The sequence below is a fragment of the Phyllobates terribilis genome, unplaced genomic scaffold, assembly GCF_046119375.1.
Source record: "Phyllobates terribilis strain yellow unplaced genomic scaffold, ASM4611937v1 Scaffold_9__5_contigs__length_417890890, whole genome shotgun sequence".
In the NCBI taxonomy this organism is placed as follows: domain Eukaryota; kingdom Metazoa; phylum Chordata; class Amphibia; order Anura; family Dendrobatidae; genus Phyllobates; species Phyllobates terribilis.
In genome coordinates, this window is record NW_027362769.1 from 151,047,254 (window position 1) to 151,074,797 (window position 27,544).

General features: G+C 40.2%; 1 protein-coding gene across 1 annotated transcript; it reads left to right on the forward strand.

Annotated features, from left to right (window-relative positions):
- The first annotated feature begins 792 nt into the window (after positions 1-792).
- On the forward strand, positions 793-27,544 carry RND3 (Rho family GTPase 3). Its single transcript, XM_073647214.1, has 5 exons — positions 793-1,141; positions 1,697-1,784; positions 21,147-21,256; positions 23,970-24,104; positions 25,731-27,544. The coding sequence occupies exons 1-5, from the start codon at positions 992-994 to the stop codon at positions 25,980-25,982; spliced, it is 735 nt and encodes a 244-aa protein (XP_073503315.1). The 5' UTR covers positions 793-991; the 3' UTR covers positions 25,983-27,544.

Consider the following 27,544-nt stretch of genomic DNA (forward strand, 5'->3'; position numbering starts at 1 on the left):
CTGCAAGAAAAGTTTTGCATTATGCTTTACCCTTTTAGATTAAAATGGTTAAATTCTGCATTAAAAAATCCGCAAGAGAAATTGACACGATTTAGATTTAAAAAAAAAGAAAAAAAAAACAACAACACCAGAGTCAGTTTCCTGTGCAGAGAATGTCTACAGCGCATGGATACGATTTTTTTCCACATCTCATCCACATGGCTGGTACTGTAATCCTCTGTGACATGTCTGTGCGCAGATCTGCAGCATTTACCATTGTGGAGCCATTCAGAGCCCTGTAGTTCTCATTGCTACACCCTGCCTGGACTATATAGTCCTCAGTAAGCCAATATAATCAGATCTGTCCTTGAAGAACTGCAATTATTGAATTCTTGGGACTGTTTGCATTCCCTTCCCCACACAATGTTGAGCTCTAAGCCACATCTGGTGGGGGAGGAATATGCTTCAGACCTTGCCCCTTTCCTTTTTGCACAAGCAAATGCCCTTTTTGCCCATGCATTCATTTCAGTGCAGTAAATAGAATGCTACCATAATAGCTATATGCTTCACTCACTTTCATTGATTTCTACTCATTTTGTTTTATGCACTCACCTACTGCAGTAAAGTTCAATGCAATTTTTGCTACAGCTACAAGAAACCTTCCAAGAAAAAAAAAGAATGATTAAGAACTCCTGCATCTTGTAATTTCACTAGTGTCCACTAGATGGCGCGCTGGACACTAGTCAGCAGTGGGAGGCTGCAGCATGGTGTTCCTACAGCAGGCTCTCTACAATGAAAAAAGGGAGGATCTGTGACATAAGGATAGTGCAGGAGGCTGGACACATAAAACCAGCCAGGAGTAGTGAAACAAAGCTCAGTCACCTCTCTATTGGATGTGTTATACAGCTCTGCTCTGGGAGGATACAACAGCTGTAGGGGATTGCTGGGAACAAGCTGCCCCTTTCTCTGCATAACTTCTATTGTATCTGCAAAGAGGAATAAGTTCACATCAATGAAGGAGAGAAGAAGCAGCCAGAAACTGTCTAGCAAATCTATGATGGATCCCAACCAAAATGTAAAATGCAAAATTGTGGTGGTGGGAGACAGCCAGTGTGGGAAGACTGCTTTATTGCATGTCTTTGCAAAGGATTCCTTCCCAGAGGTAAGTCAGTAAAGCTAAGGCTTATCCAGCTACTCAGGGGTTAACAAGCCCCCCACTGAGAACTAATCCCTCGCCCCCCATCTGTTCTCAGGGGTATATGATTACTGCAAAGCTGCTGCTACACAGGGTAATATTAGCTACAGGTTTGCTTTAATGCAGTGATTGGGTGTAGATTGCAAGCTCTGCTGGTTACAGGGGCTGATATGCACTTGGAGATACATTCAATGCAATATTTAACTTTTTTTTTGCATTAGTTTTTGCTTCTGTTTATTCTTTTGTTCTATAATGTGTATCATTTCTCTAAATATATAATGTATCATCTTGCAGTAAATATTTATGCTATATCTTTTTTTTTTTTTTTTTTTTTTTTTTATGTAAAGTTATACTATATAATTTTTTTAAAATTTCTAAGACTTTTTTTTATTTTATAGCCACAGTTTTTTTAGGATTTCATCATTTCCCACATAATAAGTTTTGGAGGGGTGGAATGTTAATATTACATCCATCTATGTACGACCCTGGAGATAACCACCTGATTTTTGTCTCTCCGCTCAGAATTACGTTCCCACCGTATTTGAGAATTACACGGCCAGTTTTGAAATTGACACCCAGAGGATAGAGCTGAGTCTGTGGGATACGTCTGGTAAGAAAGCCTTCATTTATCTAATGTGCATTGGGAGGTTGCTGTAGCACTTGTGGGGGGCTTGATATCATGTAACTATGCAGTTTTAGGGGGTGGAAATCCTTCTTCCAATCCCCCCACCTGTTTTTATTATATATATATATACTAAAAAAAAAATTTTTTTATTTTACGCCCACCCTGTTGTATGGGAGAATGTTTCAGGAGTTGATAGTGAAGGGTGGATCGTTAACCCTCTATAGGGCTTTTTGTCACATCGGGCCTAATTGGGGGTCCCCTCCGAAGAGGGGCAGGCGTGGTTGCCTATCCTTGCAGTATTCCTTGGCACTGGTGATGATGGACTAGCCTCCCCTGCTAGGGTCATATAATTAAAGTCCCAACTCCACTGGGGACGATTGCCTTTAAGAGTCACTCCGCTCTGTCTTCATCCTGCTGTCAGTGTTCTCTGTTGCCAGGCGGGCATTTTTCCAAATCTACTGATGCAGTGCTTGCTTTATGTCTCTGCCATCTACCAGGGCTGAGATTTTGCTTGTGCATAATCACCGTGATGATCACCTCTGGAGATCACCAGCGATTACATAAGATCTGACCATATCCGGAGGCCTGCAATGACTATAACATGTATAATGTTACATGCACATGATGGACTATGCTGCACATGTGAAAGACATGCTTCACTTTTGTCACCGCGCCAGTAGGGTAGCATGCGGTATGCTCTGACGTCCAGCCTCAAATATTTCCCTGAGATCCTATTACGGTTACTGTAAAGCACTTGTATGGTTAAAGTTTCCCCAGTCTGGAATAAAGGTGACATTGAGTTATAAGGAGCCTGTAATTTGATTATATAGGTGTCTGAGCTGGTTCCTCAGACCTTCTTAAAATGCCATCTTGGCAGCTGAGCCTCTGCCGCCCGACACATCAGACTAATGACCATTGTCATAGCCATTCATCATGTCTGCTGCGGTATCTACAAGTTATCAGCGCCGACTTATTTTACAATGCACTGCAGAATTTTGGGGGGCTTTGTACATAAGATGTCATAATTTTTGGAGCGAGTACATTCTTCTATTCTATGGATTGTTCGAAGGGCTTCCTCCCATTGTTCTGTAATCGCTTCTATGATCTCTGTTTGATATCTAATCGAATGATTTATTGTCATCCTTTAAGTGGTATAAATATATTCCTCTGCGCTTCCTTCTAAGGAAGATGGGGGAAAAAAAATTGAGGCTTTCCTAGCATCGCCACAGGAATTTGCTGTACAATGGAGACCGGAATAGATAGGAAAGTACTTGCTTACTATATATAGTGTATCAAGAAGTGCTAAGAAAACCCATACCGTATCTGTCAGAAGCCAAGCACAAGCCATATGTGCGTGTGTATGTGTGCGTTTTCTCAGCTTCTTGAAGGGTTGCCCACACAAGCTGCTATTTTCATGGTGGCACCAGCTGCTTGGGTTGATGGCATTTATTGGTTGAAGAAAGTGTCCGATGCTGATCAACATCTGCTCAATCCGGCAGATGGTAAAGTCCTTGGAATGATAGATGTGTGTGTGCAAATATTGTTCAACCCCAACCACGGATGGGCAGATGTCTACTACTGATGGTCAATGAGGCGTCCAACCCAATCATCCATGGACAATGTGGAGCGTGGGCTATGTCCACCATATGTACAAAACCAACTTTCTTGGGCTCACTTAATGGAGATTTGCCAACCAGGTTGGGCTGTTGGAAGTTTATTTATTTTTGCCTACAACCTTGGTCGAATTTTCATGGCGTTAAAGCATGGATAAGGAGAGGTCATCTTCTCGCCTGTAGACCAACGATTACCATTGATGTTCACAATTCCCAATAGGTCTACATTGTCTAGTAGTTTTGCTCACTTGAGATATTGCCATGGTCAACGAAGCATTTTTCCTATATTGGCCACCCAATATGCATTAGAAAGCTGTTGGCAAAACGACCGTTGGCCGATAGCCATGTCTCCTATACACTGGAACTTTGGACTTGGCCCTTTGTTCTTTAGGCGTGAGCTGCTGCAAGACGAAAACTAAAGGCTCAGTCATTGGAAATCCAACTTGTTCATCCTCCTCTTTTTCAATATCCTCTGTCAGGGAAGAGTCGAGAGGCCCCACATTCATATTGGGCTGATCACCAATATCTGGAGTTCGGACCACTTTGGTCTGCATGGGGGTGGTAATACAGTCTCCTTGGCTTGTAGTTGACCAACCAGTCAAACGTCGTTATGGCCTTCAAATATCAACCTCCTCTTCTTTTTAGGTTCTTCTATAATCCTTACCCTAATATTCTGCACTCTAACACTACATTACATCTCATACCTTCATTTGCCCCATACCCACTGCTGGAGGTAGAGGAGGAATGTAGTCATTTCTATGGAAATAGTTGAAATTCCAGAGATTTCAGGCTTCTGGTCTGCTGACTGTGATGTTGGAGATCTGCTGGTGGAGTGTGACCTGATGTTTATCATTCGATTTTAGGGTTGAGTGGTTATCCCCACATCCGGTTGTATAAGTCTCTTAACCCTTTGCTAACAGGCTTTATGGATGTAACTTGTTACATAACAGTTCCTCCCATGAAGGGGTTTTGAGCCTGTGAAGTTTGGGGGGGTTCAGATCAGTGTTGATAACCATTGATTTACACCTTTTTAATGAGATTAAATTTTTAATTTTCTGAAATGGATTATCCATTTAAAAGGAGGTAAAATTAGGATTCCCAATGATGGATTCGTTACACACTTTTGGGAGATGAAAGATCAGGCGGCACGTGACTGCAACTATGCAAATCACATATGAACGGTCACATGACGATTGCCGGGGAAGAGAAACGGAATGGAAAACGAACAGTGCGGAATGTTGGAATTTGCCTAATTTGAAACTTTACGAAATTTCAATTCACGGTTCTTTGCCTGTCTGGTAATCTGGCATCTGTTCCATTTGATTTTTCGATTATGTATTGCAAGTAATTTTCATCCAGCGAACTCATTTGCAGACACTTTTTTTTTTTTTTTTTTTTTTTTTTTTTTTCTCCCATGGAGCATTGCCTGTAAATAAGTCTCCATAACCCAGCTGGATCTCTTCTCTTAATAGAATATATCCATCCATTTTCGGTAATGTTTTGACATTCCTGGAGGATTTACTTCCGAGAGTAGAATTGCCAGTAATGAAGACGGGTCAGAAGAAGAAAGATGATGACAAATGGGGGGATGACCTTTGATGACCTGCCAGGCACATTGTAGGGGATAGGGAGGGGGTCTGTGTCCTGCAGCATCAAGGACATCCTGGTCTCATGTGCAGTCCTTGTAAGCTGATCTCAGGGGACAGAGGGTGGGGAAGATCCTGAAAGCTGATCCCAGGCGATAGCGGATGGGGAGGAAGCGGGAATGGGAAAATCCCTCCTGTTCTGACTTGTGGCTTCTCTTGCCTCCTTGTCCTGATATTTTGTCTGTATCCTGATATCTAATATGCTTCATGTATATACGGTAACATTCCTTCATTCATATACAGTAACATTCCTCCAAGGTGATTGCACAAATCAGTTTTGCAATTGCATTTCATTAAAAATTTTGCACCATTTGATTTTTACAGACCCTTTTGTTTCCATACAGCTTTAATGTAGCCTCTGGTCATAAATCAGCTGAGAGGAGCTAAAAAAAAGAGTTACAAACTCTCCTGTCAGAATGAGCTTACTGACAGATTTTCAGTTAACTCATTCTGCAGCCAGCAATAGACTATAGAAGGTAAATGGTGAAAATTTCTTAACTGAAACCTGATTGCAAAAAAAATTAAGTCCAAAATATATGCATTTAAGTAAGAAAACAGAATTTTCCCCAAAAGTAGACACTCTTTTAATTTAAGGGTATATGCACACAGCACAATTTCCATGTGGAATATGGTGCGTATTCCGCCCTGAAACCCATGAAAAAACAGTCTACAATCTCTTGGGGGAAAAAAAACAGTGAAAAATATATATTGTGGATGGGTGAAGTGTTATTTATATAGCTATAATAATAAACATTGGTGACTTATGTCTCGTGCCAACTTATGGTTGGGCCCTAAACCCCGCTGGCCCCAGAGCTCTGGGGAATCTGGGACAACTGGAGACACGGATTGCCACTCGTTCTATTAGATGGGCCTAATCCACGTTCGGATCTGCTGCACATCAAACTGCAAACTTGTGACCAAGAAAAAAAAAAAAAAAAAATTAGCAAATGCCCTACAGGAAGTAAATAAGCAATAGTATATAGCATGGGGTACTTGGTTAATGCTATTTTGATATAAAAGCCATCCCACCACGACAAGGTGAACCCATCGGGACAGTCCTAACCAGTGTCTAATGTTAAAACTTTACCACATTCATGGATGCTCAGCTCAACTGATCGTCCATGTGGTTTTAATGAGGACGGAGGAGAAAGCCGCTGCCAGACAAATCCTTTTCTCCGCCAACATCCTCTGCCCGTAGAGTTGGGAGACCCCCATACATGTCAGATGGTCTTGTCGGAATATGTTGGCGTTATATGAATAAAATTATTATTGTCATAGTAATGTGTATGTGGGGGGGCCTTAAGTCTGTCTAGCTTGATCAAGTCCACTCCTCTCCATGGAGGCCTGCGTTCTAGAGCAAGGATTTCTGTTGTGGTTTCTGTGTATTCATCCTTCCGCCAAGAATTGTGTTAACAATTAGACAAGTATGGCATTGATCAGGCCACATACTTGGAAGTTAAGATCTTCCGGATGACTTTTTTTTTTTTTTTCTTTTTTTGTTCCCCTTAAAGTTTGAGCGTCCTTCTAAGTTCCTAAGCCACATTTAAAGCTTCTCTTAGCGTTGCTTCCTTGTTAAAAATCTGTTTCCACCCAAAAAATGTGACTTTAATTAGCTGTGTATATTACAGGAACAGAATATTCAGTGTTTCTTTTCTCTTTTCCTTTTTTTTCCCCTTCCTTTTTCTCTGTAATAATTAATTATTAATAAAATAGCAGGGCCTTAACTTGTCAGGGGCAGGGCCGTGACCACCGCCTATGCCCTAGGGGGTGTAACTTATAGCAATGCATTGGTCCTGTTAGGAATGTTTTGTTTAAAAAGTAGAACCGCTTCAATGGTAAATGCATGGATAAAGTACATGATGGGGCAACTATGTATTGCGGAATTGCCCTTTAAATTGAAAGAAAAGAGATTTTTTTTTTTTTTTTTTTTTTTTTTTTTTTTTATGCACCCTGCATAAGCTGAAAAAAAAAAAAAAAGAAGTTTAAATAGGGGATGTCATGGATTAGAAAATGTAATCCTTTTTCTTAAAACAGCGCCACTCCTGTTTACAGGCCAGGTGTGGTATTACAACTCTGCTACATTTCACCTTAAATGGAGTCAATGTGCAATTCCAGACACACTATGTAGAGGGGTGGCGCTTGGTTTTTGGAGAGAAAAAAAGGCAGCCAAGGTGTGTGTGTGTGTGGTGTGTTGTGTGTTTTTTTTTTTTGTTTTGTTCCCTCTATTTAATCCTAGACAACCCCTTGTCTCCTCATCCACGTCAGATTGGGGAGCAGCCGCAAAAAGTCTCCATTTAACTTATCCATACATTGCATGGACAGCCTGTACAGTTCAGTAGCTACTGTGTAATACCTCATTTCCCCAGTAGTGGTGCTGCAGGAGAATTTTACTTTTTTTCTGGTGGGTTTTCCATAGATTACAGCTGATCTCGGGGTAACACGGGCAGCAATGTATGTAATCATTTTATTAGGGACTACAAGGGTCATCCTAAGAGCACTAGACCTACTCTTTCCCACCTGAGCCATTTGCCTTTACTTTCTAAATTCATAGCATTTCTGTAGTTGGAACCTGCTGCGACTTCCCAAGTGCCGGTGCCATGGTCTGCGCAAGAAAGTTTACATGTCTGCATCAGGCACATCATTATCCGACATCCAGCAGCTGCTGCCGCACTTAACTTGGCAAAGATGTGAAATGTGTCGCCGTGTAATGAAAGCGAAGCGCAATGACATCTCCTGCCGCCTATTACTGTGCTCCCATCTCTGCAGTCACATGTGCCAGGGAGAAAAGATGGCGTTATTCCCTTAGTGAAGATGTATCAGTGCTTACAATAGTCATCAGGGCATGCTGGTAGTTGTAGTTTTTCAGCTGCTGGGCCACATGTTGAAGACCATGGCAAGAGCTGTTTTTGTTTTTTTTGTTTTTTTCCTCCTGTTGTGTTGATCCTCTGTTCTACCTCCAGGAAATGTTTGAATAAGTTGACAACTGGGTGTTACTTTTCCTGCTGTCAATAGGGAGGATCCTTACACTGTCTCCAAAAGCTCTAACTTATAAAGATACGCCCTATTGATTCAGATTAAATGGTAACGCCCAGTTGACAATTTGTTATTCCTCCTGAAATGCATAAATAGAGGAACTATTTATTTTCGATGACAAGAGTTGAGCAAAAAAAGATTTGTGTGACCCTGGTACAGCGGCCATGTCAGCCACTAGTTATGAACATTCTACTACCTGCTGACATTTTGGGCACCTTTTCTGATTGGTAGGCCCCTGCAGCATTATGATGACATCATGATTGCTATGATGTCATAGGGCCTATTAATTAGAAAAGGGTGCAGGTAGGCGCCTGATCTGGCGGCTGCGGTCTTCCGATGTGACTACTGAGTCAGGGCCCTGCAAATCCTTTTTGCTCAAGTCTTTCTCTGACGCTTAAAATCAATACCTATTAAAGAAGTCACACTATAAAAAAAAATTCACATAAATCAGTGGCCGGACGGATTGAAGAAATACAGAAGGAAATGATTGATGTTGCCCTGTGACCTTTTGAAGCCGGAGCTTTGCGTACAGAAGGAAGAAGGAACCAGTTACTTGTGCAGTAGTTTGTTCCCTTTCTGCACTTTGGAAAGTTGTTTAATAGATTACGTTTCACCCATTTATATGCCCTAACCTCTGGCGGCGGATGTTTTTTTTTTTTTTTTTTTTTTTTTTTTTCTTTTAAGCTTCATCAACAGTGATCTATCCTATTTATGAATTCAACCTCTGAGGGGCAGGACATGTGTCCCTTTAAAAAATCGGCAATGCAAAACCAAGGGAATATGTCCACATCTCCTCTGCGGCCTATTAGTGCACTCGTACCTAACCTCAAGCACAGGGAATCCATTTACCCACACGTCTGATAGCAATCTAAGCAATTTCCTGGGTCCTTGTCAAACCTCATTGCGGCCGTACGATCCACACGGCAATATGGAGCTATTTGCTCAGCATTGCTGCAGATATACTGGTAATGTGTGTGTAATCTGTGATATACTGGTAATCTGTGCCATATAATGCTTAATCTCTGAGATATTGGAGCCAGATACTTTACTCCAGATGTTGTAATGAGCAAGGAAAAAAAACAATTGTCACTCACATGTCTTTACAAAAGGTATCCTTCTCCAAATTAGCAAGTAAATGCTCATTATGGTGGCTGACTGCACTACGATGGTGCCCTGAAGGCTTAAAATGATGGTGTGACACCAGTAATTGGTCCTCATCAGAGTTCACATGGAGCAGATTAGCTTCCCGGTCACGGAGGACTATCTGCACTTGGCACCTGGTACAATGTTAATGCTACCAGTTTCACCTCCGAGGGTTGTAGGGCCTGTCAGTCCACCTCTGCCTTCGTCATCACATTCTAGGTTCCTGATTGATTAGTTCTGACTTGTCGGCTGAGGTCACCGTTACCAAATCTACAGTCCCCTCCAGCAACTGATGTCAAGGGAATTTGACATGTCCCTTGGTGAATATTTTTCATAACTGATTAGCGAAGAAGCCGAATTTGTGTTCTAGACCTTGATCGAAAGGGTAACGTTTCTCCTTGTGGAGAGTGACATGCCAATGTGAGGATGCTTTTAAGTCTTGCAGTGTTCATCACATTGGCATGCCAGTCTTGGCATGACACTTTCCACAAGGAGAAACGTTACCCCTTGCATCCCAGTCAGAAGCCTTTCACCTAGCCAAACTAGACACCGTGCCTGCAAATTGAGATTCTGATTTGGCTTTTATCCTAAGCCATATGGCTTAGCCATATGACTTTTAGGATTGCCTCTTCCAATAGGTGGCACTAGAGTTCCAGTCCTCTTTCTCTCTGAAGGGGCAATTTGCATGTTCTAAACCTTGAAGTTTAAAACATTTTAGTTGCCTCTGTTCTTCCTCACTCCTGTGTGTGTGGGAAAGGGAATGGTCAACTTTTCGAGTCCCAAAATGGAATGTTGAGTGGTTGTCAGTTTTTTGTTAGTCCTGGAAATACATGACCGGTCTAGGACACTATCTTTGGATGTCTTTCCCATTACTTTCCTGCTTGACTACACTTGAAAGTATCCGTTACATCTACTTTAGATTCCCGAACTTTACACAAAGTGATTTGTAATTATTTTTGTCCAGATCCAATCAAACACAATCTGTGTCAGATCCCAGACATGTGTTCTCTGCCGGTTTTTCCTCCATCAAAGGCTCGGTAAACATTTGATTATTTGTCTTCCAGTTCCTGAGTGGAGAAATCTGCTGCAATTTATATGTGGAAGGATATTACGTTTTAATTAAAAATGTTTGCTATCTCCCAGTTGTGCTCGATCTCCTTTTGTGTTTGGGGTTGAAGTTTCGAGCAAATCATGAAAATGATTAAAAAGATCTGCCAAAAAATGTCAGGCTCCCAGTATATCTGGACGGCTTCCAAGTCTCGATTGTGCAACTTGTCCCTGCTAGGACATGTTATGGGACTTGTTCGAGAGGAGGGTATGCTAATGTTCGGCAGCAGTATATGATTGATATTGTATGGGATTGTTTATGTGACATTCCAGACAAATCGCTTCCTGACTCTTAAATAAGCCCCACAGTCTGTGTGGCCCGGGCCAGATTCTTTAAAACTTTTTTTTTTTATTTTTTTAAGAAAGATGATCTCCTAGATCTGGTCTTTATTAAAACTCTTTTCATTATGACCCTATATATCAATCCTTCTTTTTTTTGCTTTTAAAGGGTAATCCCTTCCTAACTATATGCTGTGCAGTTTTTTTTCATTCTATAGTTCTCCGTTCTTTAACAGAAGTTAAAAGAAATCTGTTTCTGAGAAGGGACCATCATTGAAGTGAAAGCGGTGCTGAGCTGTAGTACCCGGGAATGGCCACTATAGTATATGGACCTGCTGAGCAGTGGGCAATGTCAGATGTTGGACCTCCAACTGGTCTGATATAGGCGACTCTGCTGACATCCCGTCAAAAGAGCACGGCTGCTTTTTCAGGTGGCTATGTTGATGGGGCGTGGCTTCCGACATATATACTGATTAGCAACCGGGTCCCCTAGTTAAGACACGGGGAGCTGGCTGTCAATCAGCATGACGTCGGCAGTCCCGCCTTGTAGCTTCTTTTCCTATCTGATCTGTTGACAAGGTGGGACTGCCAACGTCATGCTGATTGACAACCAGCTCCCAGCTTCTTTAACTATGGGAGCCAGCATTACATTGGAAGTCACGCCCCATCAACATAGCATCCCGAAAGAAAAGAAGTCTTCAACAGATCAGATAGAAAAAGAAGCCATGGCTTAGATAGCAACTACCTGTCTGTTTAGTACTTAGACACTATCAAAGTCCCGGATATCCCCTTTAACGAATTTGGTGCATCTTACTCAAGCATATCATTCATTATTAAGATTGGCATTTTACGTGCCAGTCATAATCCAAGCCAAAATCTTCCATGTCATTATGGGGGTACTCCATGGTGCGGTTGGTTGTTACATAGGCCTTGTTTCTGAACTTCTATTTGGCCCTCACTGGTGGTGGCATTACTCCCTCACTGGTGGTGGCATTACTCCCTCACTGGTGGTGGCATTACTCCCTCACTGGTGGTGGCATTACTCCCTCACTGGTGGTGGCATTACTCCCTCACTGGTGGTGGCATTACTCCCTCACTGGTGGTGGCATTACTCCCTCACTGGTGGTGGCATTACTCCCTCACTGGTGGTGGCATTACTCCCTCACTGGTGGTGGCATTACTCCCTCACCGGTGGTGGCATTACTCCCGACACAGTAAAGTATAATTTTCAGTTGATATATTAGTTCTACTTCATTTTGACCCAACTAAGAAATGGGAATCCCATGAGTATTTCCTGGATCCCCACCAGTTGGTATTTGGCCCTAATATTGGCCATTAGCATTCTCGGCTTTTGTGCAAGATTCTTGATCAGTTAAAGGGGAAGTATTGCTCCATGGTACAGACCTGCTATAATTATTTACAGAGTAACTGTCTTTCTAAAATATATATATCTCTCTCATTCTCAATTCACGGGTAAAATCTGTCCTTAGTGAATACAGACTTTCCCATTACTGAGATAGAAGATAACAGTTGGTGCTCATAAAGTTCTATGGGTAAATCTGCTGTTTTAGGAGAACTTGCAGCAGAATGTTGGTCTGCCTATAGCTCCACCCTCTCCATAGATGACAGTTGGTCCTTTATAACATTCTATCTTCATTGAATACAGATTTTTACTCATTAAATTGAGAGTGAATGATCAGTCCAGGAGGAGAAAGAAGCAGATTTATCTGATATGAAAATAAGCAACTTTTGTAATGTATCTTGTGTATTATTGACTCGTGAAGTTTAAAATTCAAACGGCATTTGCCCTTTAAGAGAGTATGGTAGTGGTAAAGGGGCCAATCTCCACACATGGGTGAGGTGCAGGTACTGATAATTTGGATGATGAAACTGGGGGAGTGTAAATTACTGCGAACCAAACTAATTCTAATCCTTTCCTGCTGTAATAGAGCGGGGCGCATTAATAACCGTTTTGGTACTGTGAATGAGTGCGCTTTCCACGTGATGTTGCCCTTCTGCTCCATTACTTTCCTCTGGATATTTCCAGTGCGGAGACTATGGGAGAAGGGACAAGTAGCGCTTATTGTCGTACTGGAAATATTTTGACTCGTCTCTTAAGAATTGAAGATTAGCAAAGATATTCAGCGAGTCTGGAGAGAAGACAGATGTCAGATCCTGCGAGTGGAAATCCATTTATCGTCACGGCTCTGTCGAAACTCTAGATGCTCAGTGTCACTATCTACTGCCGCCTCACTCGCCAGTCGGGGGGGAAATCTGCCCTTCTACATCAAAGCCCTGTGCTCCTGCCTGTTACTGATATTAACCAAACAGGGGGGACGTTGCCCACCAAAAATTCCACTTTTAAGGATTCTCTTACACAATGGCTGCAGTCCAAGAGGCCTTTCCCACGTAAGCCAATAACAATGTGTTCTAAGGAACATATGCGCTGAATTTATACCGGCAGGAATGCGGGGTATAGAAATCTATAGCCTTTTTCTGAAGAATGAGCCGTGTTTGCCAAGGTTCACAGAGTTTCCTTTTATAATAGGACCTAATGTGGGAATTCGGGGACCTGCAGAATAAATATCAGTTTGGAGGGTCTGATACCTTCTTAAAACTGTTAATTTATTTTGCTAAAAATTTCCGTTTGCAAGATAACTACTTTAAAATTAATCTTATTTTCTGAAAATGAATGTCCGCCCTTTTAGTCCAAAATTACAATCCATTTATATTAGCGTAGCTTGGTAATGGTCAGGGCTCCATTTTTATGTCTTATAGAGTTCCAAATTCCCATAGAAATATAGACTGTGCTGACTGTCTCTATTGGTAGAACAGCAAACTGGCGCATGCGCAGCACATGTGCGCTCGTGTGTGCAGAGTATTCCTGTTCTATGCATGCGGACAAATAATGGGGAGGCTAATGACCTGGGACTGAGTAGAGGAGAGACTGAAAATGATCTCTGATCACACAGCGCATGCGCCAGAGCTCAGCTTTACCGCGCAAGCGCAGGATATTTTTTTCAAGGATCATTTTAGAAGATATGCGGCACTGTAATCGATTGCTCCTAACTTCAAAAAGATCTTAAATTCTGGTTACAGGTTCCCTTTTAAAGATATGTGCACACGTTAAGTATTTCTTTTGGGGTTATATTATTATTTTTTTTTCTTTAAGAACCTATTTTGGAAGACTGCAACTATAAATTATGAAAACAGAAGAAATAAAATGATTCTCTTGTAAATTCTTACGATTAAGCAGTAGATATTCAGCCAGTTAAAGGAGGCTAATATGAAGCTGTCGGCTTATAGTTTTACATCAGGTAGCGATTTGATCCCCTCTTGCTGACATCTTGGGACCCCCTAGTGCAGGATCCTGCTGTGTTCTTTTCAATTTGCACATCCAAACAGCTGTTTGTATTGATGTACTGGGTAGATGGAAATCGCTGTTACTAGTGTGATGGTATTGTGAAAAGGAGGGAGGGATGTGTTTTTTTTTTTTTTTTTACTTTTTGGGGGTTTTTATGGGGGGAAAAAAGACGCCATGTTAATTGCATTCTTTACTTTTAAAGTTTAAAAAGAAAAGCTAGGATACATATTTTATCATTCCTGGTTTGTTGGTGTCAAAAAGATGCTAAATTTGCAAAAAAAAATGTCATCTAAGAGCTTGTGTTTAGTTGATGTTCTGGCTCATGGATATCCAAATATCCTGCAATTATTGAAATTTGCACCTTTTTAAACTTGGCGCTCTTTAGGCTAGCGAGCAGTTTTGTTTTTTTTATGTTTTAAGGCTGTATGTGGTCTAAGGGGGAATGTTTCTCCTTCTGGAGAGTGACAAGCATGGCATGTCATAGTGAGGAAACTTTATAAGCCATGCATGCTCTTCTGGAAAACTTTAAATATGCAAATTGTCTCTTCAGAGAGGACACCTAATATAATAGCGCCACCTATTGGAAGCAGCGATCCTAAAAGTCAATATCTACTTTTTAACCAGCCTTGCAATAGGACTTAGGATAAAAGCCAAACCAGAATATCACTTTGCAGATACTGTGTTTCGTTCGTGTTGCCCCTCATCAGTTCAAAGTATGAGATCTATGTGATTAAAGTCCATTCAAAGATCTTACAGGTAGTAGTAGCATGTTCTCCACAGTGAGGAGGCATGAACGACTCATGAGCCCACTACTATTAATTGGTATACTTCAAATTATCACCAATCCCGCCACTGGGACCTCCACCAATCTTGTATAACACCATATTGTTGAGTATGCCCTCACTTTTTAGTCCAAGATCCCCCAACAATCCTAAGATTAAAAAGGGCAGCCACGTGTGTTTCTTTTTTTCTTTCTGTGCAGTGGCGCTCCAACTATCAGCTTTGCCGGAAGCTGCTCCTCTACAAAAGTGGGAACTTCTGCCATTCCCTGCACCTACAGCCAAGAAACAAAAAGATGGCCATGGACTTGAGATAATTGGTGGCTGACCGTTCATGTGTGAACGGGGAGTGAGGAGAAATGCCTCTGCCAGTAGTCTGGACGGGGTGATCTCCCATGAAAACAAAAGGATCAGCCATTGCAATTACTACCTTCTACAACTATATCCTTCTCTTGCCCCCTCTCCATTTTCTGAAGTGTCAGGAGGCCCCCCATACATATCAGGTGGCCCTTCAAAATTGGTGGATTCGAATGACCTTCATCTAATGAGTTTGGGGTTCTTTTAGAGGTTTCACACAAATGTCAGGAACGGTGGGGCTTTGACCAGATCTCGGCAACGTGCCACCACTTGGTGGGAACAACCTTTTCAAGTCTTCAAATCCCATAAATACATTGTAGGTATTTGTACCGCTGGGTGGTCTCGGTGGTCCGACCATGCATTTCAGCTTGTCGTATGAACTCCTAGTTGTTGTTCCTCTTTTTTTATGTTTACTCCAATAGTTTACAAATATTGTAATAACATTTCTTATTGTCCTTGGAAATCCGCCAACAGAACCGAATCTGGTCGTGTGCAAAGTCTGCTTCCTATTTTTGCTAACAGAGAATCTGGAGAATTTTTTTTTTTTTTTTTTTAATGCTGAGTAACTAGCGGCAGCCAGTTCTTGAAAGTTTTATTTGGTCAGTGGAAAATGTTAGTTTTACTAAGCCTGTTGGGAATAACGAAGTGAAAAAACTTTGAAATATGTTTCAAAATCTGATACTGAATTCTGTGAGCTGAGATGTATAGGCTGCTTGTGTCGTGTTTTATACTTTTTGTGCATTTACCCTATAATGGCATCTACAATAAAAAGGGTTGTTTTTTATAGGTGGTGTTACATGCACGCCGCTAGGTTCAGATAGGGCGAGACGGGTTTCATGAATTCTTTGGAATCCTGGGGGAACCGTTACTCAGGGCGACCATGTGCTGCAGCTTCTCTCAGGCACACGATAGATTCAATTACTGACCAGACACATCTGACAAAAGTCTTTTTCAACAGTTTAACAGTGGAATTTAATCTGAAGCACGGCCAGTGCAATTCAGGGATATTACAGCAACAATCTTCATTATAGTACAGTCTTTGAGTTTCTTGAGCAACCGGCTCCAGTAACTACAGTAGTTTCTTCGCAAGGCACAGTATTACAGTCTCTTCAGTAGCATAATTCAGCATAGATTAGATCTCCTAGCAGCACACTTCTTTGCATACACAGCCACAGGCTTTTCCTTCACAAGGACACAATAGCACACAGCATTCTTTATCCTGCATGGAGATGGAGGCGGGGGGGGGGGGGTTGATGAGGGAGATGATCCCTGTGACATAATTCCTTCCAGTCCTTATCTTCCTGCCTGATACTCTGCACTGTTAGTTCAGGGAGTTTATTATCTGACCTGTGTTTTAGTTTCTCTCCTGATCTGAATCCTGTTCAGTTGCCTTCTGTCATATCCAGATAACACACCACCTTTCTCTTCGACTTCAGCCAGACTACAATAACAAGTTCCCCACAATCCCATTGAGGAACTGTCCAAGTTACTATTCAAGTAATCGTAAATTTGCTACCATCTATGATCCAGACGGGGCAAAGTCCACCTCCTGTAATGCGTTGCCTATAAATGTAAAAATTATTTCCCCCTAAATCTTACAAAAAGGGGGGTTTAGTAATTTTTAGTTCCATGTTGAGATATAATCCATGCACATATGCCAGTATATTTTCTTTTTATTACATAATTTGTATCCTCTTCATTAAATGTGCCCTCCTCCTCCTTCTTTTTCTTCTTGCCAGTGGCTTTTACAGCCCTATTTCCTAATAAAATTCAGGCCTTGCAAGATAATCGCTCAGGCAGGATGATTGATGGGCTGCAAATCTTTCCTTGCCTGTGGCTGCCCTACCTACAGGGTGCAAGCGGGGATCCTACAGGGTCCTAGCACCACTCACATTAGCCGTACGTGCTGATGCAGATTATGAATTGGGAATGTGAAAATGAGATTCGGGTTATTAGAAGATCTTGGATACTATTCTAGGTTTACGCTGCATAGATTTATATTATGAATGATTATGTGCCTGCACCAGTGCTATGTCCGTCCCTGATTACAGCCACAAAATATTTCTGCTAATGCTGTTTAACTAACTATACATTGCAAGTTATGATTTATTAATCTTGGTTTGTTTTTGGAGAGCCTGTTTATTTAGTTGTGATTTTTGCTGGGTTTTCTGAAAGTTTAGTTAGGTATATATTTTTTCCAGATGTTTGTTGTTGTTGTTGTTTTGTGTGTGGTGTGGTGTGTTTTTTTTTTTTTGTTATATACTATTTTTTATTTTTAGGGCAATTATTATTTCGATATCACTTAAAGGGGTTTTCCACTATCAACAAAGTTAGACCCTAACAATCGCAATCAAGAATAATAACAAACCCAGAGGTTACCTGTCCTCTCTGGGTCCAGCATGCAGCTCTGTGTCTGTTTTAGGCTGCAGCTATGACATCACCGCTGCAGCCAATCTCCGAGCTCAGCGGCTCTGCCATTAAGTGCGCAATTTTATAGATTATAACCCTTGAATTACTGTAAAGAAATCAGTGACCACCTGACCTGTATAGTCCTGGCCATTTCTTTGGGATGTCACATTGTTGAGGGTAGGTAAGTAAAACATAGCCTATACTAAGAATATCTGTATATGATCGTGGCCGTCAATACCAAGGGTCCTCCACTAATCAGTAGGACTGATCGATACAGCTCATCGAAAACATTACCCAAGTCATGTAAATTAGTTCTCATCCAAAAGAATGAAGGCTGGCTTTCTAGTGCCACCTATTGAAGGTAGCTCCCCTTTACCCATACAACTTAGGACCTTTGGCCAAACCAGGGTCTTTGTTACCCACGTCGGTACTATGTAAGGTGGTGTAAGAGACATTTTGGATGATGGCCAATTCACTACTTTTTTCGAGAAAACATTGCCTAAATTTTGAGTATACCTACACCAGCATGGCTATCTCCGCAAGAAGACCCTAAATGCCCTTGGCCGTGTCTAGTCCTACAGCTTAGCAGGAAACTGCAATTCCAGACCCAGCCAAATCTGATGGATATCCTTTTAGTGAAGAAAGGCTCCCCTCTCCTTCATAGTGCTAAAAGGTGAGGGTTCAACCCCTAAGGATAGGCTACCAATGGAAAATCCTAAAAAACTAAAACCTGCTTTGGGCAACTCCTGAGCCAAAGTTCTGCCCTGTGTATAGCCCACTTGTGATTATAAGGGTTGCATGGACTTTGAAGGTTACACTTTTTGGTTCCATGTGTCCCAAGTCATTGAGTAACCTGGGTTTTGATGAGGGTTTTCTTTTTTTGTTTTAAAAAAGGGTGGGGTAAAAAATGCAGAAAGTTGTGACGTTTGCTTTACTATGTATTAGTACTAGCCATTAGGTGATGAATCCTAATAAAAAATCTGCAACGACTCTTACTACTAGTAACTCGTAAGACTCATCGACTGTTACTATTGCTGACTCGTAATCCCACTTTTCTCCTGTAATGATGGTCTGGGAACCACCAGGAGTCTGCGTGGGTGTCGTATATCCTTCCTATAAAGCTGTTGAGTGTGTATATAACCTGAAAACCTGCAGCCATTGTCATAAAAAAGAATTTTAAGAGCTCAGTGAATGCTTAGAGATCAACGTGACAAATGGACTGGTTTATGCCACCACCGTCTTGGGTGCAGTTTATGGACATATATGGTGTATTGGATGAAGCCGCGGTGATTTCAGAGGGCAGGTATGTCAGCTAGGAGTTTCTGCCTATGGGCGAGGTATGAGAAAATCACACATGGCATTCATTCTCGTTCACAGTTGAATCACATCGTATTTCGAGGATGAGCTTGTTGCGTAATGCCTACAAGGTGAGCAGCCGTTTTGCATTGCTCCCTTTTGAAGTGTAAGCCGGGATTAACTTTTTTACCGGTAAATAGAGTTGGAGATTTCACAGCCTTTTTCATTGCTAGTTCACATGTCCGTATCTGGGAGCCAGGATTGTGCTTTTTTTTTTTTTTTTTTTTTTTTTTTTTTCCAGGTATATTCAGATGACAGACATTTTATAAAGAAGACCTATACTTCTTCTCTTAAAATGAGCCCCAGCACACTCCACCGCTGGGGATGATTCTTAGAAATCAGTGTCAATCCTAAACTCGTAAATCTGACCCATCATGAAATGTGGGTGCAGAGATTAATATTCGTGCCTTTAAAGCAGTTTATGAACCACGTCGAACAAAATGATTTCAATCTCTAAAGTCAATGGAGAGAGCTGCCGATGTGCGTCTACCTCTCCACTCACAGCAGCGTAATACGGGCCCTATTCATTTTTACAAAAGCGGGGAGAACCTACAAACTCGATCCTGATACTGGTTGGCTTCAGTGTTTTGATCTAGGTGCTGGAAATAAACATGCGAACCAGTAACCCACTTTGCTACGTTCCTTTTGGATTCTATAGTAAATTTTCAAAAAATCTAGTTCAAGACGCTCTTTCTATCCAATGGGTCTGTTTAGCTACGGGACCTGGCTCTGCCTGACGTTTTGAAGATCTTTTGTCTGTGGAACTGAGAAAAAAAATATATATATATATATTACCGTAATTGTAACAACTTACATAACTCTTATTTATGGTTTGTGGCAGTGATCCTCAACCTGTGGTTCCCCAAACTCCAAATCCAAGTTTGGTCACCGGTTGGAGACCACTGTTCTACAGCTCAGACTACATAATGTCTCGACGCTTGTTTCTACGCCCAAGTCCCTTCCGCCTAAATGATATCATGCCCGGAGTATGTCATTCAACAGCTCTGCTCTTTTAAAGAAGTTGTAGCGAAACAAATGAACCATGCAAAAGTTTAGCTCTCCAAGAACATTACATTCCTGGCGGAGCGTGCTACGATGGGTATTTCACACCAGCTGGGGAGCTGAGATGTCAGAGCCTGTTACATGTAAAATTCCACAATATTCACCAACACTGGGGGATTTATATACTGAAGCTCCTGGAACAGCATGTACCATAGTTTTTTAATTTTTTTTTGGAAACACTAATCATCTTCTTCTGTCACTTGTTTTTAATGTAATTTGAAGTAGAACAGAGCAAACACGTGGGGAATGTTCCCGGGTGAGATCACCGGTATCTTCTCTACAGTTTTCTTGAAGAGGCTTCATGGTTTGCTTTTGTCTATAGAAAGTCATATTTCAAGGCCAGACGGCTTCCATGTGCTTATATCCTCGCATTGCTCCATTACATGTGTCTAGGGTAACTCAAGTTAGCCCACCTATATTGTCAGTCCAGTTAAAGAGGTTTCCGACTTATTCAAAAATATTGTAAAGATGAGCAAATCTACCAAAAATTTTCATTCTCACAATAGCCGGAAATTCTATTTACAAGCTATTCCCTAATCCTTAGTATAGAGCATAAAATACTGACATGGTGACTTGTTGGCTGTGCCGCAGCTCGGGGCTCCTAATGGTCTGTCCTGCAGCGATCGCTGGCCTCGGCGGTGTGCCACTGGAGTCACATGAGAAGTTTAGGCATTGGTCTTTGTTTACTGTGCAAAAGTGGTGGTATCCCAGACTACTCATGTGACTACTGCAGAGGGAGAATACTGATGACACTGATTGGCTGCAGTAGTCAGCTGGGTGGTGGGGGACATAATCACTGCAGGGACAGAATAACGGAGCAGATGGGTGGCACCGGAGCGGCAGCAGAGTCATATGTCATGTTTTTCATTATTTTATGCAATTCAACCCTTTTAAATGAATTAGCTGGCTAAGTAAATCTTGTATTACAATATTTTTTTTTTTTCCTTTTTCCAAAAAATTTAAGTTAATCATTGAAACATGTTGGAGAGCAAAAAGTCAAAAAGGGGCATTTAATGTGCACTATTGCCATTGATTGTACTTGGAAACTATTCATTCCTGTTATTTTTCTTGTTACTGTATATAGTTTTTTTTTTTTTTTTTTTTTTTTTTTTTTTTAAGCATGGGCCACTTGAAAAAATTGAATTACGGATTTTTTCATTACCCGTTACGTTAACATGAATATTCTTTCCTCTTCTCAGGTTCTCCTTATTATGACAACGTCCGTCCACTCTCCTATCCAGATTCCGATGCTGTCTTAATATGTTTTGACATCAGCCGCCCCGAGACCCTTGATAGCGTTCTTAAGAAGGTAAGTGTGCTTTTTTTCTTTTTTGCTCTGAACATGTGATCTGTCAGTAGAATTAAAGAACCCTCATTTGCAATTCATAATCTTTCAATATGTTAATTGTCCATTTCATGTAGTAAGAGTCATGTAGTGTGTGCCAAATTCAGAGCTGAGCCATCAAGAAAATTTAATTTTTTTTTTTTTTTTTTTACACAGAATTACTCAATCTGGCAGGTGACGACTTATTTTATTTTATAAAGCCTGGATCTTATAAATGCTCTATTCTGAAATAGAAAATTGAAAGAACCAATTGGAAAGTGTCAGCAGATAAGATTTGATTAGGCCATTTGCACTACTATTACCAAGCTTGAACACTGAATATCCCTTTTCAAAACTACTTCTTTATGGAAAAGGCCCAATTGTTTTAAAAAAATAAATAAAAATGTGTGTATGTGTAATATATACAGTTATATGAAGAAGTTTGGGCACCCCTATTAATCTTAAGCTTAATGTTTTATAAAAATTGGTGTTTTTGCAACAGCTTTTTCAGTTTGATATATGTAATAACTGTTGGACACAGTAATGTTTCTGCCTTGAAATGAGGTTTATTGTACTAACAGAAAATGTGCAATCTGCATTTAAACAAAATTTGACAGGTGCATAAGTATGGGCACCCTTATCATTTTCTTGTTTTAAATACTCCTACCTACTTTTTACTGACTTACTAAAGCACTTTTTTTGGTTTTGTAACCTCATTGAGCTTTGAACTTCATAGCCAGGTGTATGCAATCATGAGAAAAGCTACTTAAAGTGGCCACTTGCAAGTTGTTCTCCTGTTTGAATCTCCTCTGAAGAGTGGCATCATGGGCTCCTCAAAACAACTGTCAAATGATCTGAAAACAAAGATTATTCAACATAGTTGTTCAGGGGAAGGATACAAAAAGCTGTCTCAGAGATTTAACCTGTCAGTTTCCACTGTGAGGAACATAGTAAGGAAATGGAAGAACACAGGGACAGTTCTTGTTAAGGCCAGAAGTGGCAGGCCAAGAAAAACATCAGAAAGGCAGAGAAGAAGAATGGTGAGATCAGTCAAGGACAATCCTCAGACCACCTCCAGAGAGCTGCAGCATCAACTTGCTGCAGATGGTGTCACTGTGCATCGGTCAACTATACAACACACTTTGCACAAGGAGAAGCTGTATGGGAGAGTGATGCGAAAAAAGCCGTTTCTGCAAGCAGGCCACAGAGTCGGCTGAGGTATGCAAAAGCACATTTGGAGAAGCCAATTTCTTTTTGGAAGAAGGTCCTGTGGACTGATGAAACCAAGATTGAGTTGTTTGGTCATACAAAAAGGCGTTATGCATGGCGGCAAAAAAACACAGCATTCCAAGAAAAACACTTGCTACCCACAGTAAAATTTGGTGGAGGTTCCATCATGCTTTGGGGCTGTGTGGCCAATGGGAATCTTGTTAAAGTTGAGGGACGCATGGATTCCACTCAGTATCAACAGATTCTTGACAATAATGTTCAAGAATCAGTGATAAAGTTGAAGTTACGCAGGGGATGGATCTTTCAGCAAGACAATGATCCAAAACACCGCTCCATATCTACTCAGGCATTCATGCAGAGGAACAATTACAATGTTCTGGAATGGTCATCCCAGTCCCCAGACCTGAATATCATTGAACATCTGTGGGGTCATTTGAAGAGGGCTGTCCATGCTCGGCGACCATCAAACTTAACTGAACTGGAATTGTTTTGTAAAGAGGAATGGTCAAAAATACCTTCATCCAGGATCCAGGAACTCATTAAAAGCTACAGGAAGCGACTAGAGGCTGTTATTTTTGCAAAAGGAGGATCTACTAAATATTAATGTCACTTTTCTGGTGGGGTGCCCATACTTATGCACCTGTCAAATTTTGCAGATTGCACATTTTCTGTTAGTACAATAAACCTCATTTCAAGGCAGAAACATTACTGTGTCCAACAGTTATTACATATATCAAACTGAAATAGCTGTTGCAAAAACACCAATTTTTATAAAACATTAAGCTTAAGATTAATAGGGGTGCCCAAATATGTATATATAATATAATTTTTTTAAAAAAAAAAATAATAATTAATGCGCTTTTTAGGGGCTTTCTTCTGTGTACAACCCCTGCCATATCCTTTTTTTTTCTCACAGATGAGTTTGGCAGCAGCTTACTCTGTTCACCCGGTAGTAATCACACGAAAACTCTGCTGAAGACGCTTTTGACCAATACTTATGGAAGGTGTATGAGCGTGCACCTTATTATGTGATTCCTTCTCTTCACATGTTCGTCAGCTTGTCACTGCCCTGGCGGGCATATTTGAGATGACTGTCATTCTTGTATGTTTATGTAACTGCACTTTACTAGAAGTTGCTTATTACTCATTTCTTGCACTTTCTATAAGAAACTGGTCAACTTTCACTCTTGATGTGTATTTGGAAAGTCAAGATTTCTTTTTTTTTTCTTAAGTGTTTTTTTTTTTTTTTTTTTTCTCATATTGTAAGAAATTCCGATTATCAAGAATATTTCATCATTTGACTCAAAAGTATATTTTATTATTCTGGTGACTTTCAGATAGAAGAAATACACTCAAATAAAAAAAATATAAAGAGGCAACAAGTAATCTAGGATTATTATTAATAACCATTTATTTCTAGGCTTTTATGAAATTAAACTAATATTTTCAAAATATCCTTTTGTTTTAGTGGAAAGGTGAAATTCAGGAATTTTGTCCCAACACCAAAATGTTGCTGGTTGGATGCAAATCTGATCTGCGTACAGACCTCACGACGCTGGTGGAACTGTCCAATCACAGGCAGACGCCGGTATCTTATGATCAGGTACGTTTTATCTATGGCTCGTAGTATTTTTAAATTTTTTTTTTTTTTTTTTTTTATAGAAATTTGTTGTGGATTTAGATTACAATTTCATTTTTTTTTTTTTTTTTTTTTTTCTCCTAACTAAGCCGGGTTTCCCTGTTCCCACGAGATGGCTAATTTTAGATAATGCATATCGACTGATTACATGCTCTCTGCCTTCTGTATGTAGTAGTTAAGATTTATCAGAATATGTTATCTAAATCCATTAGGCCTTCACATAAGTCAGGCCTGATGAAGGTCTTATACTGTGCAATTATCATCTGGCTGGATTCACGGGTTTAACTTTGTACAATTCAAGAAAGAATTCTGGAATGTGACTCGGGAACGAGGCCGCGGCACATGTGAATGTTATAGAACGAGAACATTGTACTTATATAATCTATGAGTAAGGGTGACAGCATGTTCCTGCATTGTCATTTTCTTGGAAAACATTTATTAGCATTCTTGTGAACACTAGTGTATACTAGGAAACATCTGACTTACAATAACACATGTAACATATTTACCAACTTTGTGGTGATGTCATAATATGATGATGTCATCCTAATGGAATCCTGCCATTTGCCACTTTCTTTCTACAACTATCTATCTATCTATCTTGAAGTATCTGACACTGACCATAGGAGAGATCAGCACTTGTCGTTTTTACAATTTGGGCAGCATAGTGGGTCAGTGGTTAACACTTCGGCCTTATAGGTTTATGACCCTGAATTTAAAATCAATCAGGCCCAATATCTACATGGAAGTTGTTCTTTTTGTGCCTATATGTAGTTTTTTTCCACATCGGTCTCCTCTCAAACTCCCCCAAAAAATATTTTCCTGGCTCTCAAATTGTCCCAATTGTGTGTGTGTAATTTTGATAAAAAGAAAATAAAACATTGTATGCATCTCCCATGGAGTGTTTTTTTTTTTTTTTTTTTTGTCTCCATAGTTAGACTTTAGACAATTTTAATATTTTTCTTCACTGCAGTATTTAGTTACACACATTGACCATCAGATGAACATTTGGCCATCTTAGGAGAAGAAACCCTCTAAATATTGGCAATATATGAGAAACCCTATCACAGAGGTTTTCCAAAAATTGTGCAAAATTGTTCAAAAATTGGTAAATGTAATCTAATTTTTTAATAAACATTATACTAGCGTTTTATACTTATACTTCTTCTCATATACTTCTTTTTTTATCGCCCCCTCCTCCAAAAAAAAAAAAAAAAAATCTGTTGTACCGATCCCAGTATTTGCTCCGCCACCGATCAGTGACTTATCACTGGACAACCCTTCTAAGTATTAGAAGTGGCAAGGATGACTAGTGTCAAAGTGTTTCCAGGAGATTTTGGAGGAAAAAAAGATTTGGCAGTTTCAATACCTGATTTTTTTTTTTTTTTTTTTTTTTTTAGTTCTTTTTGGGCAGGTGACCAACTCCCCCGGAGTCTGATACTGGCTTCTCTCTCCCCATTGAAAATACATGTATGCACAGCCAACACTCTCATGTGTATGAACCAGCTCTTCATGATTCCCTTATTATCTTAATAAATATTTGGCAGTCCAGTTTCCTCACTTTTTTTTTTTTTCTTCTTGTTTCCACAGGGTGCTAACATGGCCAAGCAAATCGGAGCAGCCACCTATATAGAATGTTCGGCCCTACAGTCTGAGAACAGCGTAAGGGACATTTTTCATGTCGCAACTCTGGCATGTGTAAATAAATCTAATAAAAACCTGAAAAGGAATAAAACACAGAGAACCACAAAAAGAATTTCGCACATGCCAAGTAGACCGGAACTGACCGCAGTGTCCACGGACTTGAGAAAGGACAAAGCCAAGAGTTGCAGTGTAATGTGATGGGGTTCGTAGTGGATGGAGTTAAATGAAGATTTTGGTTGAATACTCAATGAAGGTCACTGCCAAAGTGTTAGATACTATACTGTTGGTAAACCAGAGCCGTTAAGGATTTTCTTCAAATTCGATTTGGTACGCAACGATGAAGCATGTTGACCGAACAGAGGAGGAAAGTTGGACACTTTGGAAAGAAGTTACACCAAAAAAAATATGAAGCGATTTGAAATGTGTTGATGGATTAAAGGAAATTTTTCTTCATCTCTCAAAAAAAAAAGCTGAATCTCAAATTTCAGTTTCATGTATCTATTCCCATTTATTAGCCAAAAAGTTCAAAAGTTCTCTTCAGTACTTTCGATGACTTTAGTGCCGGGGTTTGCACTCTTCCACATTTCTACACAAAGAGTTGTACCCAAGATGACCTGTAGATGAATGCCTGAAGGATTGATTGCAATGCTCTACAGAAGGAAAAAAAAATATTTCTGAACCTTTTTTTATTATTCCCTCCCCCTCCACAGCTTTTCAAAGTTCTGTAATCTTCTTGCACAGCTGTGTAGACCTAGGTAGTTCATGGTACTTTTTATGATCTAGCTTTTTAAAGTCCTATTTTTTTTTTTGTTTTTTTAAGTTACAAAGACTAAGAGGATGTGAATAGCTGTTATTTCAACTGGGAAGTGAAACGCGTGAATTCCATTTTGTACAAATGATTTTTGAAAGTGCTTAGTTGTTATCAGTTAGAGGGTCGGCAATTTGAAGAATCGCAGGTCTGTGAAAGTTAACATATTAGCAGTTGACTTAACTATGATCTGATTTATATATTTTTTATTTTTTTCTTCTTTCACATTCAAGCTTTTTTTTTTTTTTTTTTTTTTTTAGATTCTTGCCAGCCATAATATTTGAGCATTCTTCAAAGGAGCTTTAATAAACCTGACTCCCTTTAGTTGTTAAGGATGCAGATGAAAATATAGAGACGGCCATGTTGGAATTCTTTTAGTCTTCTAAGCCTTTCTTGGGAGGTCCTTTTTTTCACGTAAACAAAAAAATTTCAGCTAGTGCATATCTTGCAGACTGTTGCTTGTTTGAATGCAAGCATTTTCTCCGTTAATGGCTTCATTATTTGAAGCATGGATCTGTGTTATGACCATTAAACACTCTTGTTTCATGTGTAGACAAGCACTGTGTCACATCTGTACAACAGCACGAAGAAACCCGACGTTCCAGACATTTTTCCAGAGCTTAGTCCTCTACTGGAATGTCCAATGATGGCTCCTACTCCTGTCCTTCTCCACTAGGTTCCATTATTAAACACCGCAGTACTCTTTCCATACCGCAATGACGTGCTTTGGGCAGTATTACAACAAAATAGCTAGCAAGTGCTTACTCTGTATTCTAAATATTGTAACAACCAAGATGGGTTATATCGATCTTAAAACTGGACAACGTTACTTTTTTTTTATTTTTCTTTGTTCAATGTCTGTCACTCTGTATGTTTTGATTTGTAAATGTTTCTGCGGTATTTATTACATTATTTTTTTTCCCTTTATGTAATAAAGGCTTCATTAAGGTCA

What these genes read in the sequence shown, in the direction of transcription:
- RND3 (XM_073647214.1), top strand. Translation starts at nt 992, where the DNA reads ATGAAGGAGAGAAGAAGCAGCCAGAAACTGTCTAGCAAATCTATGATG. An exon ending in TTGATAGCGTTCTTAAGAAG is followed by an intron (nt 21,257 to 23,969) that starts GTAAGTGTGCTT and finishes CTTTTGTTTTAG; the next exon opens with TGGAAAGGTGAAATTCAGGA. An exon ending in CGCCGGTATCTTATGATCAG is followed by an intron (nt 24,105 to 25,730) that starts GTACGTTTTATC and finishes TTGTTTCCACAG; the next exon opens with GGTGCTAACATGGCCAAGCA.